Here is a 16880-nt window from a genome sequence, read left to right as displayed (position 1 = left end):
GTGGCAGTCATATTAAAACATTAATTAATGTCACACGTAGATTTGGCAAATGGATCTCGGTTAACGAATAGGCCGTCTGTTGCCGCATCGTAGCTTAATTGTCTCCAATTATATTTAATTGTTATTACTCAAACGAATAGGTAAGTAGTCTGTAATTAACGAATTTACAAAAAAAAAATACTATTGATAGACATCATGAAAAGTACTATTTCAATTAAGATCTTATTTTATTCGCAAAAAGTGTACAATAGGCACCTGCTTTTTCCGTTTGCTTAAAAAATAAGTAGAAATGCGTAAGCGAAACTATTTGCCTGGCGGTTTAAACCTTCTATAAGTAGTTAAGTTTTTCAATCGTATCATGATTTCATTGTTAGTTTGCGTTAACAACTTTGTAAGTATGGGCCGCTTACAATGCGTTATTAATGTGCCTCATATGTGCCTACTCTGAAGTCAGTAAGCGAAATTCGGACTGAGTAAGTTCGCAACCCCAAAAGAATTCTAGGATTTGGGTCGGATGTAGTGCATAAAGAGCCTAACGGGCGGCGCGGTGCTGTTAGACCGGTTACGCACTTATCCGATCCCAGTCCGTGAAAATACGGATAAAAAACTCGGATATATATCTGTTACGCACTAATCCGATGTCTGACCGAAATCTTATAGCTATTTAGTGGACATCTTTGACTTATCTACGTGATATGTCCGATTTGAATTCGAGGCACATCCGAGATATTTCCACGGATGTCAGAGAGAACTCGGAGGACGGTAATCGGAGCTAGTGCATAAGATACCACACAAATAGTAATTCTGTGACTTCTTCGGAACGTTTTTTTACGGATTCGGATCAGATGCAGTGCGTAATCGCCCCAGATCGCCCTTAGTGTTAATTTTTGTATGATACGCGACAGATCGAGATGGCAATCGTGGAGGGAATGCCCCACACACCCGCACAGTCCCCGCGCTAATCCGGTGCGGGTGAAAGCGGGTGACGTGCGGCTGTGCTGGGCTTCCCCTCGCCTCATACCCCGATCGCTATCTCAATCTGTCGCGGACTGTATATTGTTTTCGCTTTTGACAGAAGGAAAACATCATGACGAAGATAGGTAGTAAACGTCCTAATTAGGAATAACGTTAACTTTATTTAAAGTCAACCAACAATGTAGCAGCTTCCATCTCGCTGATGGACAGATTTTCCCAGCTGCTGGCCATTAACAGGATGTTATTACCATACTACATAACTAACTAAGTAGCTATGTAGTATGTTAACGATGTCGCTTTAAATCATATTGATAGCTTCAAGTATTCTACAAGCTATGCCGTAATGCTTTGTATGCGTAGGTATCTTCAGCAGAAGATCGTTACAAAGTTATTTTTAAAATTATTATTAGTCGCCAAAACTCAATAAAATGTGACGTTTGAAGCGAAAATCGTGGGATGAATGGCGTCATAGTACCTATATACAATCGTAGTCACACTTTTACATAAAAGGTAATTAACAAATTCGAAAAATTCATTATATGTGCATGAGCTACTCGATAATTTGAAAAAATATAATAAGTATATGTAATTATTGGGGCCGATTCTCTTGAACACAATTTCTAAACTAAACTAAATTAACAGATCTAAATCTAGTGCCATCCTTTTCCGCAAGCAACATTATGAAAGGGATAGCAATAGATTTAGGCGTGACATTTTAGTTTAGTTTAGAGATTGTGTACAGTGGAATTAGCCACACTGTCATTCAAAGTTAGTGTCTCAACTATTTTTCCGAGAGTCAGTAATATTATGTGAGATTAAAATTTGTGATATAAAAACAACAAAATTAGTGGGTAATTAGAGGTAGGTAATTAATTTAATTTCCGAATCACATATTTTATAAAAGCTTATGAACTTTAAACATACATTAAAGACTCACTAAAGAGGATATCTGCTAAAATATAGTAGGTACCAACTACCTAGTACCCTCATCATTATTTACTTATTACGTTTGTATTTTTATCGCTTGTGGCTGCTAGAAGACAAATTTGTGTGTCTGTAATGTAAGTAGAATGCCAATTATTAATAATTATCCATGTGAAATGAACACCGAGTAATGACTACTCGAAATGCTACGCGTAATCATGTAGCTATACGGGCTACGCGTGCCTACGCAAAATTCCATGTTTTTTTTATTTATTTAGATACAAGTTAGCCCTTGACTGCAATCTCACCTGGTGGTAAGTGATGATGCAGTCTAAGATGATAGCGGGCTAACCTGGAAGGGGTATTGCAGTTTTTATTAAACCCATACCCCTTTGGTTTCTACACGGCATCGTACCGGAACGCTAAATTTCTTGGCGGCACGGCTTTGCCGGTAGGGTGGTAACTAGCCACGGCCGAAGCCTCCCACCAGAATTATTATTATTATGTAGATATAGGTACAGTAGGTACGCGGCAGAAAATATTGTGTCGGAAATCGGATGTGTAGTTTCGGAGATTACTTATTTCCTTCCAAACTTACAAACTTTACCTCTTTATAATAATATATTAATATTACTTCTGCTCAAATAAACTTAAAAACAGACTGAATTAAATTAATATTACTACTTAACGTAAAATAAGTAAGTACCTATACGAAACCAGTGCTTATGGCTAGTTATAATTTGTTAAATATATATTTAATTAATTGGGTATTTCTGTTGACATGTGTCGCAATTAATAATACATTGCTACGAGCTTAAAAATAAACCAAATACCAATGTTATACATATAGTTATAAGTATAGACTTTATCCCAATAGATTATTTCGGTATTGCCAGGAAGAAAATCAATATTATAATTAGTTGGTATACTATACTAGACGATGGTCGCTACTTCGTCCGCGTTAGTTTGTATTTCTTTAAATCCCGTGGAAACTTTGATTTTCTGGCATGAAAGTAGCCTATATTTGCCTCCGAGATGCACGCTATATCCAAACCAAATGGATGATGCCCGCTACTTCTTCGATAGGGTTTAGGCTTTTTAAAATTCTAGATTTTATTATAGATTAGAAGTTTTAGATTTTCTGAGGCAAAATCCTTTCCAGGGATGTAAGCTATCTCAGTACCAAATTCTGTCAATATCCGTTAAATAGATGAGCCGTGAATAGCTATCAGCCAGACACACTTTCGTATTTATAACTTTACTAGCTGATGCCCGCGACTTCGTCTGCGTGGATTTATATTTTTCAAAATCCCGCGGGAACTCTTTGATTTTCCGGGATAAAAAGTAGCCTGTGTGTTAATCCAGGGTATAATCTAGCTTGAGGAACAAACATCCAAACATCCACACTTTCACATTTATAATATTAGTAGGATATAAGCATGGATTTCGTCTAACTATAACTTTTCACCAATTAACTATTGAAAAACAGCGCAAAATTTTAATGAGCCATAATATTTCAACAGAAGCAGTATTATGTTCAATTCTAAAAATATTCGAGACATTAGAGGACGTTCTGTATTGATAGGATTGACCTTGTCTTTCAGAAAGAAGATTCAATTAAATTAAAATCGTATATTCTGAGCTTAAATCATAACATCCGGTGGTATAAAAATGATTCGCTTCGAAATAAACTGAGAATTTATTTACGCAGTAGAAAACTGTATGTAACTGCTATTTGTAAAAATGTCAACAAAGCCACCTATTTTTGGTTTCAGATCCTAAAACTGTGGTTTCATGTACTTAGATCATAGTTCAACCAGAGTGAACTAGTACTACTGAGATCAAAAGTTTTGTGGGTTTTTTAAAAATGTATCTACTTATTTATTACTAGATGATGGTTTAAGATGGTTTAGAATTAAGTTTACTGGTTAAGATATCCTATAGTTACGTTACAAAATAAATTAAGTACGGTTTTACGATCAACATACGAATATTATAATAACTAGTGTAAGTAAATAATACAAAGGAATCAAGTAATGTCAAGTATACACCCCATTTATTTTTGTGTTTTTATTGTCATTTGTCAATTATCCAACTAAAGCTTAGCGTGTTATTGAAAGCTCAACCATTTCTTTTCTGATCAAATGAAATTAAAACAAATCTTTTCAGTTGTGATATAAAATTGAGTATGTGCGAATGAGGCTGAAAACTGAAAAGTTTACTGGGCGGCCGCGGGGGCGGATTGGACGGCGACCGGGCGCCGCCGCGCGCCCTCAGTGCGCGCCCGCCCAGGTCCGACACTCGACGTCGGCTCGTCAGACATACAGCACCTAACATATAACGATCAATATATTAATCGGTAAGATAAGTGGTTCCCAGTTCTTACATAAAATGTATTGTTTATGCGGCAAAAGTGATATACCGTAAAGAAAAAGCCATCAATCTTGTGGTCCGAAGTGTAGCCGTCTCTGTCTAGTTGCGGATGTTTACGTATTATCCCTCTCTGCTTCTCTACTCTGGTTCGTTTCGCGGGTGATTACGATATAGACCAGCACATCATTGACAGGGTAACTTTTTCTCAACAGCACGTAAGTTATCTAATGTTTTCAGTGATGAAATGAGCATTTCAATTTGCCTACTTATATCATCCCATTGCAATAATTCTACAGATATTTAACAGTGTGATTTAAATAAATATCATTTAGAGGATTTTGTAGTATAATTTAATTTTAAATTTCTAATTAAGTAATAAAATTTAATTGATAAAAAGTCTCATTAACGTTAGCATTATTTATAATATTATATTAATTTAAAAGGTGTTAAAATCTAGTGCTCCATTTTTTTTAGATTGGTGTCTAATATTTTCTACTTCCTGTAACTCAGTACTGTTTAATATATGAAGCCATAAATGATAAGACGAAATAAAGTACAATGTGCCTAAGGTATCGGTCCACCTGTTGCGTGACGCGACGCGATGCTCTGCAGCATTGAGAATGCTGTTAATTTGATCCTAGCGCGGCTCGTCTATTTTGGGCGATTCTCACTCGAGCCAAAATTGCAATCTCGGCAAATCGACGCGCCTCCGAGTATTTTTGTATCCGTTTCACAATTCATTTTTCGGGTAATCTATCTTTCATCGACACACGTACGTAGCCAGGTACGCCTGTTGGCATTTACGGCGAGAGACTTCGTCTGGCATGACTATAATTTAAACAGGTCACACGAAAAGGCAAAATAGCAAAATAAATCTGACATTGGCCTATAGTCTTGACCTACAATATTTTTTATTTAGCTTTTCTAAAACAACAAGTTTTATTTATATTCCAGAATTACCATTTTCCTGAATATTTAGTACAAAGTTTTCTGTTATCAATGCATTTGTTTTATCTATATACTTACTTTTAGGTATATCCTACAAATAATTTATTAATTTGAATCGCGTCTATTTCATTTCATACATATAAACGTATCTGCACATTGTATCTTATTTATTTTTAATTAGTATTTCTTACATAGGTATTTTATACGTATAAAAATCAGTCGTTGTACTAGAAAAGGGATTCTATTTAGCAATTTCAATACTATCTAAGTATTTCTTTTAATTTCCGTTTTTAAATTTTAAAGCTCAGTTCATTTAAAATTTGAGCTTATCTATTCTCTAAATAGAGTACCTACTTATCTAAATAAAAGTAAATAATACAACCATTAACAATATTTATAAAATGATGTCTTTTATTTATATCTAAATGAGGTATAGCCGATTATTTTCTGTGGAAACATTCTTAATTGTCTATTCCTACTTACCTCTCTATAAATTGTTAGTTTGGATTTATCGGTTCATTAAAACCAATATAAAAATTAAGTACTAATTATTTTCGACTTGATAGAGATATATTGGAATAAAAATTCTGTTTGAACTTAGGTAGGTATAGCTTGTTTTAATTTTTTTTTATTCGAATATATAAAAATATATTCGATTTTATTGAACATATACAAAAAAATACATTATTTAACTCCTAGGTGCCAAGTTATTGTACAATTCCAATTATAGGTGGCTACAGCATGCAAATTTAAACGGAAAAGTCGTACGAAAGAACTTAGAATTAACAATATAAGTAGTAAGTAAGAAACACAAAGGTAAGAAAAAAAACAAAAATTAAGGGTAAGAAAACATACAACACACAACACATACAATCATAAACTGTTCTAGTGCTTGACATCTCCCATTTGAGATTCAAGTGATTTGACAATTTTTTTTTAAATTTACCAATTTATTACAAAGTGGAAATATCCCTAACTATGAATTACTGGTCTGTCTGCTTAACCTACGTATGAGGGAATGATGACCGAGATTTGGAATGAAAATTTCAATGTAAATGAAATATTTTCGAATGAATAAAACCATAAAAAAGAGTTGTCATTTTCTATTATCAATCACAATATAAGAATATATATTTATATATTTTATGCTGATAATGTTAAATTCTTGGTATTCAAATAACCAATAGTAGGTTTTATTATCAATGGTTAACAAATAAACTATTAATAAACTTAAATCTAAAAAAAAAACAACATTAAATTAAAACTAAAATAAATTAAATAGTTTATTTTAGTTTTAATTTAATGTTGTTTTTTTTTTAGATTTAAGTGTATTCAAATTAAATATTTAATAAGTAAAAAAAATATATATATAAGAATAATACAAAAAATAAAGTGAAAATTAGATATTACATTCTACAATAGTAGAAATGGAGACGTTATATAGATATCTTTAATAAAGATATAATATATGTAATAGAGATCGCTGCGTAGTAGGTACGTCAACGAAACAGCAGAAGCACATAAAGCTTCCAATAATATACCTAATTAATTTGAGATACCAATATGTGTATTATGAATGTCGATCTGTCGAAACGTCGATTTGTGTACGATAGTAGCTTTGATAGATGGCTTAATAAATATACAATTACAGTAGGTATGACGCAAACGCCTCGGGTATTCCATAGCATATTCAAGGATCTCGGGAATCCATCAAGAAAGACGCACGTAGCTTAGACTAGCGATTGGATTAATTGTCTTAGCTGCCTTGACAATGTATATTCCGTGCTTACAGTGTTATCTACTTACAAAAACTTTGATCACACTAATCGTATACAGTAAAGATTTCCTTCGATAAATCTGGGCTATTGAATTAATGTGTAATCATAAACCTTGAAATTAGTCATATAATTCCACTAGATGATACCTACAACTTCATCCGGATTGAATAAGATTTTGTAAAATCCCGTAGAAATTCTTTGTTTTTTGGGATAAATAGTACCTAGCCTATAACCAACTCCAAGATGCAAGCTAACCTGTACCAAATTACATCAAAATCGGCTAAGTGGGTGGGCTGCGAAAAGGTTACAGACAGATAGACAAACAGACAGTTGCATATATAAATTATTAGAATGGAACTTTGAAACAAGCCCTCTTTTTTCTCTTGAAACCTGCTTGTCACTAATATACGCAGCGTATGTAATACCTACCTACCTACGTACTTAACACCACGAGTTGCATAAATAGTCTGGAATAGGCCGCTGACTTATCCACGTCGAACCTCACTACAAGGTCGTGACAAACTCGAAAATAGCTAAGCGATGATCAAACATTGGTAAAAACGGTCGTTTTCGAGTTACTCTTCACGCTCGTTAGGTTGGCTGTCGGCCAAGTCCATGGGCCATTCGAACCGGCGCAGCCACAGAGACGGCTATTTGCGGCACAGATGCTAACGCTACAAACGTCATTGCTCTATTTACGAGAGGAACGTGTGCGCTATTGTATTCATTATGTCACCAGTCACCTGGCAAACTCTTTACCTTCTATCGAATATACTAAACAAACACTATAGTTTCCAAAACCTAAATGAGAATATTTTTTTTGCAGAAAACGAGCTCGACATAAACAGCCAACATGTTTAAAAGTCATTTAGAAATGATTGGCAGAAATGAGACGCCATCGAAGAAAGCCAGATTTTGGCAATCCTTCGTGCGTTCTCTAAAAGGTAATGTCGAAATCTCTATAACGTTTTTTAATTAAACGGATTGAAAAACTTACCATCATCATCATGATCATCTCACAGAATATACCTTTGAGAACATAATGGAGAACTCTCAGGTACGATGTTTTCTTAACACCGTTAAATCAAATGATATTTAATTGCGACGCACACAACTCCGAAAAGTTAGAGGTGCCCGGGATCGAACCTCGAAAAGGTCGACTTCACCGTTTATTGAAAAACTATCGGAATTAAATTATAGTTGACTAGCTTATGCTCGCGACGTCGTCCGCGTGGACTACATAAATTTCAAACCCCTATTTCACCCCCTTAGGGGTTGAATTTTCAAAAATCCTTTCTTAGCGGATGCCTACGTCCTAATAGCTCATCGTCCTAAAAATCTGCATGCCAAATTTCAGCCCGATCCGTCCAGTAGTTTGAGCTGTGCGTTGATAGATCAGTCAGTCAGTCAGTCAGTCAGTCATTCAGTCAGTCAGTCAGTCAGTCACCTTTTCCTTTTATATATTCAGATTGAGTTTATATATGAAGGTATTAATTTATCGAATAGGATCGGAAGACCTCAGAGCCGAAGACAGGTACAGGCCGACGCGCCGCAGCGTATTCCCGGAGCTTCTGTCCAGCAGCTACCCCTACAGCAAATCCATCTACGATGACCCCATCGGCGCCGCCGAGAGGATCACAGTCCCCGGATACCGCTACCTGCCAGTGCACCGCGAAACATACGGCTACTCACCACGCGCCATCTATGCCCACAACTACCCTCGCCCCCTCGAAGCGTACAGGCCAAGTTAGTACCAAACTTCTACACAACTTGCAAAATCGTCAACGGATGCTATCGCAAATATATTAAAGCTGGTTATTATTATGCTATATTTATTAATTGAAAGCAGTTGAGAGCTTGCATTAATTTTATATTCGTTGACGATTTATTGGCTTCACATCACATAACACGTCTTAATGTACCTACTTAATATGCATTGGCAAAAAATTATCTCTTAAATATTAATATCACCTATTAAAATAGCGTTTGCAGTACTTATTGGCTTTTTGTCAGATAATCATTTATAATATTCTATTTAAGTATTTTTGTTTATTGTATTTTGTTATGTAAGAAACATTTATAATCTTATGTACTTATTACTGATTATGGTTAATAAATATGGTTTGAGATTTCTAAAGGTATCAAAACTAGAAAACAAACTGTCGAGTAGAGTACGCACACTAAATTGATGCATGGATGTAAATATTGGCATTTTTTTAAATTGTTTCAGCAAAATCCATGGCAGGGGCTGTATAAAATGATTTAGAATTATAAAATATCTACTGCGGGCATATTTGTATAACAATACTGATGTTATCGAAGAACATAATATTTATAATGAATGAAGGAAAATTTAATATATTTGCCATTTGTAATATTACCTAAAAAAAATCTTGTAAATGATCATTATTCTTAAATTAGCTGTAAATTTGAAATGTTACTATTTGTATACATTTTTAAAAATAAAGTTTAAGCATTTAAACATTGACGTGGAGCCTGTGTAAAGCTCGGAGATTTAAATCATTGATCGACATCACATCAATGCATTACACAATCACAAACAGGCCATTCAATATTTCATAATTCTTTAATTCTTGTTTTAATTTCATAAACCGACGACATGTTTCTATTTCTTAAAGAGTTAAAGTTTGTACCAGTTAGTGCTAGGTATTATAGAGTTGAAGACGAAAGCTGCAGTTGATATATTATATTTATGTACATTGCCAATTTTCTATCGTATTCAATCTTGCTAAGTATTGTAAATTGTTTAAGTAGCGTTAAATGTTTGCTTGCAAGTTTTATCCAATTCATGTTTCATTATTGCATGTAAAACTAGAAGTCACCTCTTACTCATAACAATCACTCACATTTATAAATATCATACCTATTCATAAACGTTTTTGACATAATTGTTAAATCTTCAAGCATTCCTCAGGTGACACATTTTTTTATTTTTACAATAAAAAGTAACCCTTTATCCTGTAAAAATATGAAATTCACCATCATATTATTATAACCAAGTCTTGCGTGGAAAGAGGTGAGTTCTTCTCAGGAAACTCTTTTTTTATTTACTTACATGATAACTTTTAATTAAAGCTTAAAAGCTAATGCTTGTTAACACTTTACTAATACAAATTGTAAATATGATTATTATTTTATTGATAGATTTCTTGTTAGTTATTTATATTCATGAGTTTGTAATTTCTTATTTCTTTTCTTGTCCGAGTCTTTTCGTACCTGTGATCTATATAATTCTTTTTTATTGTTGATTGTTGATTTAACTATTTTTACTTAGAAATGTTTTTTGATTTTTCTCTCTCGGTTTATTATTTTACCTACACATTTTGTTAATGTAACGTTGTTTGTACTAACAGTTTACCATGTACCGAGGCGTGTGAGACGAGGCGTTGACCCCTTCGACGCTCACAAGGCCTGGCAGGACCATCTCGACAGACTGTCCGCCATCGATCGTCTGTACCCCTCTCGCTACGGGCTCTACTTGAAGGACAGGGCATACCCCATCACCGATCTGTCCGCTCCCATTATCGACCCTTACTCATCACCTAAGAGCCTTAGAGGCATCGAATATGAACCCGACTCCAAACCTCACTGGGGAAAAGGTAAATTCTAAAAAACTATTAGTAACAGAGTTTAAAAAGCTATAGAATAAGAGCTGCCAAGATTGGCCCATTCGAATTTCGTTCGGAATAATTTTCACTTTGAGGTTACGTCGATGAAAGTTGACATGATTGAGATACCTGCCTGCCACTTGGTCTTTTAGTGTGTCTCGAAAAGACTGATTGATTTTTGTAAGTTACGAATGGACGAAGCTTGGTAGGTAAGCTGGTCCGCGTTATGAACTGGACAATGAATGATTCCGATCATGTTATTGAGAGTTTATTACCTATTGAGTAAACTTTTTGCATATAAATTGGATCATTCCGTTCTAAGGTAAATCACGTGGATACAGATTATTGCAAATGGAACATCACTCTCTCTTGGATACAATTTTTTTATTGAATCTTAATAGTTTGAGAGATTATAGTTATCTTATGATATTAAGATGATTATTTAATTTATCATGAAACTATTAAGATCTATGCAAAATAAAAATAGAGAAAAGCAACTTTTAGACTTTAAGATATTTTGAATATTAACTAATTGTTTATAGTCTTATACAAGTTTTTACTTATTTCTGTTTTTCTATTTTGAGCTCATTTTTGTATATAAAATGTACGACACAATAGCACCATAAAAACAAATGGATATTGAACAAATCATTGTTAATCAAAACATACATACCCACAGACCCACAACTAAAAGTAGGCCTTTAATACTTTGTGAATGTATTGGTACGTACTTTATAAATAATTAGTACAAAAAACATACTAACCCATTCATATTTTTTTAATTAAAATATAAAAGACCGATCCGTATTTTGATTTAGTAGATTAGTAACCTTCCTCTCATTTTCTAAGTCTATGTAAAATAAGTCATTCTTAACTTTCTAAAGAGTTAAATGATTTTAACACGCAATATTGATTACAAAAAATCATGCATTCATATTTTTCATTTGACATGTGCATGAAACGCATTGTATATAGCGAAGCAAAACTTACTGGAATGTTCACGTCTAATAAGTACGATATTCATATCGGTGAACACAACACTCTGTCTGCTCTATCAGAATTAAAAATGCAACTATACAAAAGAATAGTACCACGCTAAAAGTTTTGGTTTTATTGCGTGGTACTGACTATAAGACTTACCGTGAAGGAGCGTGGCCGGCGAGGATATCGGACGTGTTCAAAAAGGATCCATTTTTTGCTGAGGCTGAAAAATGGGCCGATTTTGACCGCACACTTCGAGGGAGATCCCCGACACCCGTCAAGCCGAGGATAAGTCCGCCACGAGATAGCGAGGTCGCATTCGATGCCGATGGTAAGGGCAACAGACACCTTGTCTTCGTCAAACCCTTTCTTGTTATACGTTTTAATGTTTTAATATTATCTGAACCCAAGTAAAACTGCCGTCTTCACTCCAGCACTTTGCCAAATTAATTAAAGTATTTAGATATTTAATCTTCCAGACAAAAAATGCTCTTCTTTAAAATGAATGATTCCTGTGAATATGATATCAGGACTTTCTATATTCACAAATACCTTTTCTATGGTAGATATAGTACCTACATATTCAACTGAGTGTATGTGTTCTTTTGTAAATAGATGTGATAGCATGTGAAACACATCACTATCAATTAAGTTTTCCATAATCATTTCCACTTTGTTACTCATTATTTTTAAATATAATCAGTAATCACTGTTGTTTAAGAGAATAACATAGTTCATATTTTGCACAATGGTTTTCATGGCACCAAATACTTATAGCATGTTAATAATACTTACTATATTTTAGTCATTTGGTATTTCTAGTGGAAAACTGCAGAAAATAATTTTATGAGAACACATTTTTCTGCTTATTAGGAAATATTTAAACGTCAATCAAACTTGGTTGTAATACAAGATATACTTACTTAAAAATATATTCCATACATTAGAAATATAACATGTTTAATTCTTGTTAAAAATAAAACATTTTTAGCATCACTTATACGAGTATAGCACATAGATATACAAGTTATGACTTATGTGTGTTACAAGTGTATTTATTTACCTACGTGACATTTTAGTTATATTTTAATAAAAAGAACATTTTACTACATGCAGCTTCATTTGTGTAACAATAAATTGCTGTAACGCTTATTTACAGTGCCGGAGCGATGACGAAACATAAACTGAGTGTCTGTTGTCAGGGCATTAATGATTATGACGTATAATAGGTGCGCCGCTATACACCGCCAGCGGGCTGCGACGCAGGCCATGGGCTAACATTTTCAACCCGAGCCCATCCCTGCCTTACTCGGCGATCATTCGGGACCCCTTCTGGTACGACTGGCCGGAGCTGAGACCCATAGCCCGATGGGATCGCAGCCCCTCCTACATCCGTGACTCGTACCTCTCACCCGTCAAACGCACCTTCCTCTGGGACAAGCACCCGATCAGACCTTTAGGTTAGTGGGTCGCTGTTTATTATACGAAAAATGCTTTATATGCGAGCTGTAAAATTGGCCTATCAATCATGAACTTGCAGCTCTTCTCTAATCATTATAAATGCAATGAGTGCTAATTCTGAATCTCTGATCATGACAGATCTAATGGTGTACGACAGATTAACAGTGGATGATTTAAGCAAGACAATGCCCTTCATCCATAGTCTATAATGAAAGCACCAGGTACCTCTTCAGTGGGTAAAAAGGATATTACTACTAGAATGTAAACAGTTATGAGTATTGTACCCCATTTGTCAATAAAACGTATTTTGTAATCTAACAAAACTTCCTTGAATCGCATCAGTTGGTATATCTATACCCAAAGTGACTCTGCCAATCCCTATTCATAAGTTTTCTAGCAATGAATATGTTAACTGATTTATTCTATATTTTCGCCCTATTTATTACTAACAGCATTTTCAAGGTACCTAACTAGCTATTTTGTTAAAATAGTGTATCATAGTATGTGGATTGTAGGAAGATATTTGTTTTTCAGAGATTATGTTCATGTTGCATATCTTTCCATTTCCTTTCATACGTTTGGCACAAAATAATAATATTATGATCGATGCTATATACCTATCTACTACTTACTCAAGTAACTAATATCTTCAATCTTATAAATACTTTATTTTCTAGTTTGTAAATTTTAACTTAGTTTTAAGCGTTTTTTAAATTATGTGTATTTAAGTTACTTCTCTATTTATTTCTATCATTATCTAATATCTTGCTAGTCGCAACACTTTCCGTAACATACAAAACCTAATATATTTCAAAACACCTACCTACTGGATTTACTGTTCTAACAATTTCACCGAATAAGAGATAAATCTATCAATAAACATTGCATGGTGTTGTTTCATGAGACGGTCTTTTCGACAGGTTGCGTAGCGCGCGGTGTACCGCGTAGCAACGCTGCGTAGCACTATGAATTTGCTGATTTGCAGTTCCTTACAGTCTACGCTTTAATAACAACAGTGCTTATTATCGCAATATGATGGCTTCAGTAACAGAAAGTTTACAAAATTAGCAACGGTTTCCAAATAATGTACAATATCTACGCATATAGCTATACGAGTACCTAGCGAAGCCATTTTAGTGAACATTGCTACGACGCACTACATTATTGTATTTCGTAGCGCTACTTACGTACGCGACAGGCCGAGATGACAATCGGGATGGGAACCCCCCGCACACCCGCGCAGCCCTCGATGCGGGCGAGCGTGGGATGTGCGGGGCGTCCCCCGCCTCATACCCCGACTGCCATCTTCACCTGTCGTGGACATATATAGTTAGCAAGTTATACCTAGTTACGATAGTTTTTCCAAAATAATGAACATTAAATATCGTAGAGTTCTTTATTCAAATTAAGTTCATACTGAAAGAATCAAACATAGATGTACGATATATCTATATTACGAGATCTATTTGGATCTTCGTACAAACTATCTCACTCACTCTTCAAGTCAAGTCCCTTACCATTTGTTTTATTTTATTTTTAGGGTTCCTTACCTCAAAGGAAAAACGGAACCCTTCTAGGATCACTTTGTTGTCTGTCTGTCAAGAAACCTACAGGGTATACTCCCCGTTGACCTATAAACATGAAATTTGGCATGTAGGTAGGTCTTATGGCAGACATTCGCGGAAAAATCTGAAAACCATGAATTTGTGGTTACATCACATAAAAAAATTAAATGGTGGTCATGAACTAATAATTACGATTTTCAATTTTTAAAGTAAGATAACTATATCAAGTGGGGTATCATATGAAAGGTATTTATATGTGCATTCTTAAACAGATTTTTATTTATTTTATGCATCATAGTTTTTGAATTATCATGCAAAATGTCGAAAAAATATAAAAATAATTCTGTAGTACGGAACTCCCGTTGCGCGAGTCTGACTCGCACTTGGTCGGTTTTTATTTAACATTAAATGGAAATTTTTCTTTCAGCTGCTGCTTACTAAAGGGCTGGCCACCGCTCTCTATTTATTAAGTTAATTTTTATAATTCCTTCCTGTTAAAACATTTATTTTTAATTGTTCATTCGTTTCAATTACGACTATGTTAATATTATTTTTACATCACTTACTGAATTTTTCCGGTTTATATTTTTTTTAAGATCTCAAAGACTGCATTAACATAGTCACTGCCACGGAAATGAACATTGTTACAGTGAAATTGTTTTTATTATAATAAAATTATTTTTATGTACCTACTTCAAAACTAAAAAAAAAAACAATAAAACACAAAAAGCAAAAGTTATTTTATTTTCCTGGCAGATCTACAATAACTATGATTTCATCATCATCATGATCAATCCATTGCCGGCTCACTACCGAGCACGGCTCTCCTCTCGAGTGAGAAGGGTATTGACCCTACCACGACGGGACGGGGTGACGGGAGTCTACCGCCTACCACGGTGCAGAACGTGCAACTCAGACGGTGCACGGCTGAGTGTGGATTGGCAGACTTCACACACCTTTGAGAACATTATGGAGAACTCTTAGGCATGCAGGTTCAAATCAAATCAAATAATTTATTTGCACGTTTCCTCACGATGTTTTACGATATTAAATTAATTAAAACGCACATAGCTCCGAAAAGTTAGAGGTGCGTGCCCGGGATCCTACCTAGTGGTGAAGATTTCAGCATATTATTCGGAGGTGCGGGACTGGGCACGCACAGTTAAGTACCTATATATCCGTTTTAAGGAAATATGCATATAAGCATTCTTGGATGTTGTTAATCTAGACTTTGTCTGATCTACATTAAAACATCCGATAATTAGGATTGCATGGTCATTTCACTTTCTATGCAGACGATACCTGCTTGTTCGATTTTGGGCCATCTATATCATATCATCTTACAAATAAAAATTTATGACAATCAGGAAGCGTAGGTAAAATTTTACCAATTCTGAATAAATAATTTGAGTTTAGTATAATTACTAGGGGTTCGAACCGGACTAAAACCTTGCGGTATCCCATAATTCCCGATAGTCTTATAATGTTAACAGCGCCATTTATTAACATTACTACAAAGTTATGTTAAAAATTCTGATACCCATTAAAATGAAATAATTTCGTTTTTTACAATATTTATCTAATTTCAGTAGGTATTTGTTGGTCAAATAACTGAAATTATACACATGTTTCAGTTTCTAATTTGTAGTCGTTTTTGACATGTAGCGTCGAATTCAGTCTCCACTTCAAAGCCCCGCATTTCGTATAAGAGCCTCCCTAAATTAAAGCTTTTGATATTTTTTGTGCAATATTCGGCTGAAGGCCATCAGTTTACATATTATGTTTTTTGAAGTAATTAGGTAGGTACGTTTAGTAGGTAATTCAGAAGTTATAAGCCTGTGACAGACGGACAAATGCAATTTCACTTAAGTAGACTCAAGAGACCTCGCTTCGCTCGGTCAAGTAGGTATTGTGAGAGGAATAATTTATCTAATTTTAGTATTTGTTTTAAGCTTTTTAAGTTTTTATATTTTTTATGCAATATTCGGCTGAATCAGTTTACGTTTTATGTTAAAATTTGAAGTAATTACGTTCACTAATTCAAAAGTTATAAGGCTGTGATAGACAGACAGACGGACAAATGCAATTTTACTCAAGTAGATCCAGAGATCTCGCTTCGCTCGGTGAAGTAATGTGATAGCAATAACTAACCGGCCGTTAGGTTAGTTACTAACCTAACTAGCTTTTAACATGATCTTTAGTTCGACCAAGATAGAACATTCTGTGTGGTCGGTGTAAACTTACAC

General features: G+C 34.6%; 1 protein-coding gene across 9 annotated transcripts; it reads left to right on the top strand.

Moving 5' to 3' along the window:
• The first annotated feature begins 4101 nt into the window (after positions 1 to 4101).
• Mf (myofilin) lies at positions 4102 to 15369 on the top strand. Of its 9 annotated transcripts, none has more exons than XR_011237651.1 (8): positions 4102 to 4258; positions 7825 to 7942; positions 8505 to 8744; positions 10373 to 10618; positions 11775 to 11939; positions 12838 to 13068; positions 13208 to 13330; positions 15062 to 15369. XR_011237651.1 is itself a non-coding variant. In XM_034977014.2 (8 exons), the coding sequence occupies exons 2-7, from the start codon at positions 7852 to 7854 to the stop codon at positions 13276 to 13278; spliced, it is 1044 nt and encodes a 347-aa protein (XP_034832905.1). In that variant the 5' UTR covers positions 4102 to 4258; positions 7825 to 7851; the 3' UTR covers positions 13279 to 13290; positions 15062 to 15369. The 9 variants fall into 9 exon arrangements, 8 of the variants coding, with proteins under 8 accessions (XP_034832905.1, XP_069359861.1, XP_069359863.1 ...); XM_034977014.2 differs by having other exon boundaries at positions 13208 to 13290; XM_069503760.1 differs by having other exon boundaries at positions 13208 to 13301.
• The last annotated feature ends 1511 nt before the right edge of the window (positions 15370 to 16880 follow it).

Source organism: Maniola hyperantus, chromosome 16 (assembly GCF_902806685.2).
Source record: "Maniola hyperantus chromosome 16, iAphHyp1.2, whole genome shotgun sequence".
NCBI classification, from domain to species: domain Eukaryota; kingdom Metazoa; phylum Arthropoda; class Insecta; order Lepidoptera; family Nymphalidae; genus Maniola; species Maniola hyperantus.
This window is presented reverse-complemented; position numbering and strand designations above follow the sequence as displayed.

Bases quoted from the DNA above. Each gene is read 5' to 3' on its own strand.
- Mf (XM_034977014.2), top strand. From the start codon at position 7,852: ATGTTTAAAAGTCATTTAGAAATGATTGGCAGAAATGAGACGCCATCG. The intron at 11,940-12,837 runs GTAAGGGCAACA...GACGTATAATAG, and splicing joins GGTCGCATTCGATGCCGATG to GTGCGCCGCTATACACCGCC. The intron at 13,069-13,207 runs GTTAGTGGGTCG...TGATCATGACAG, and splicing joins GCACCCGATCAGACCTTTAG to ATCTAATGGTGTACGACAGA.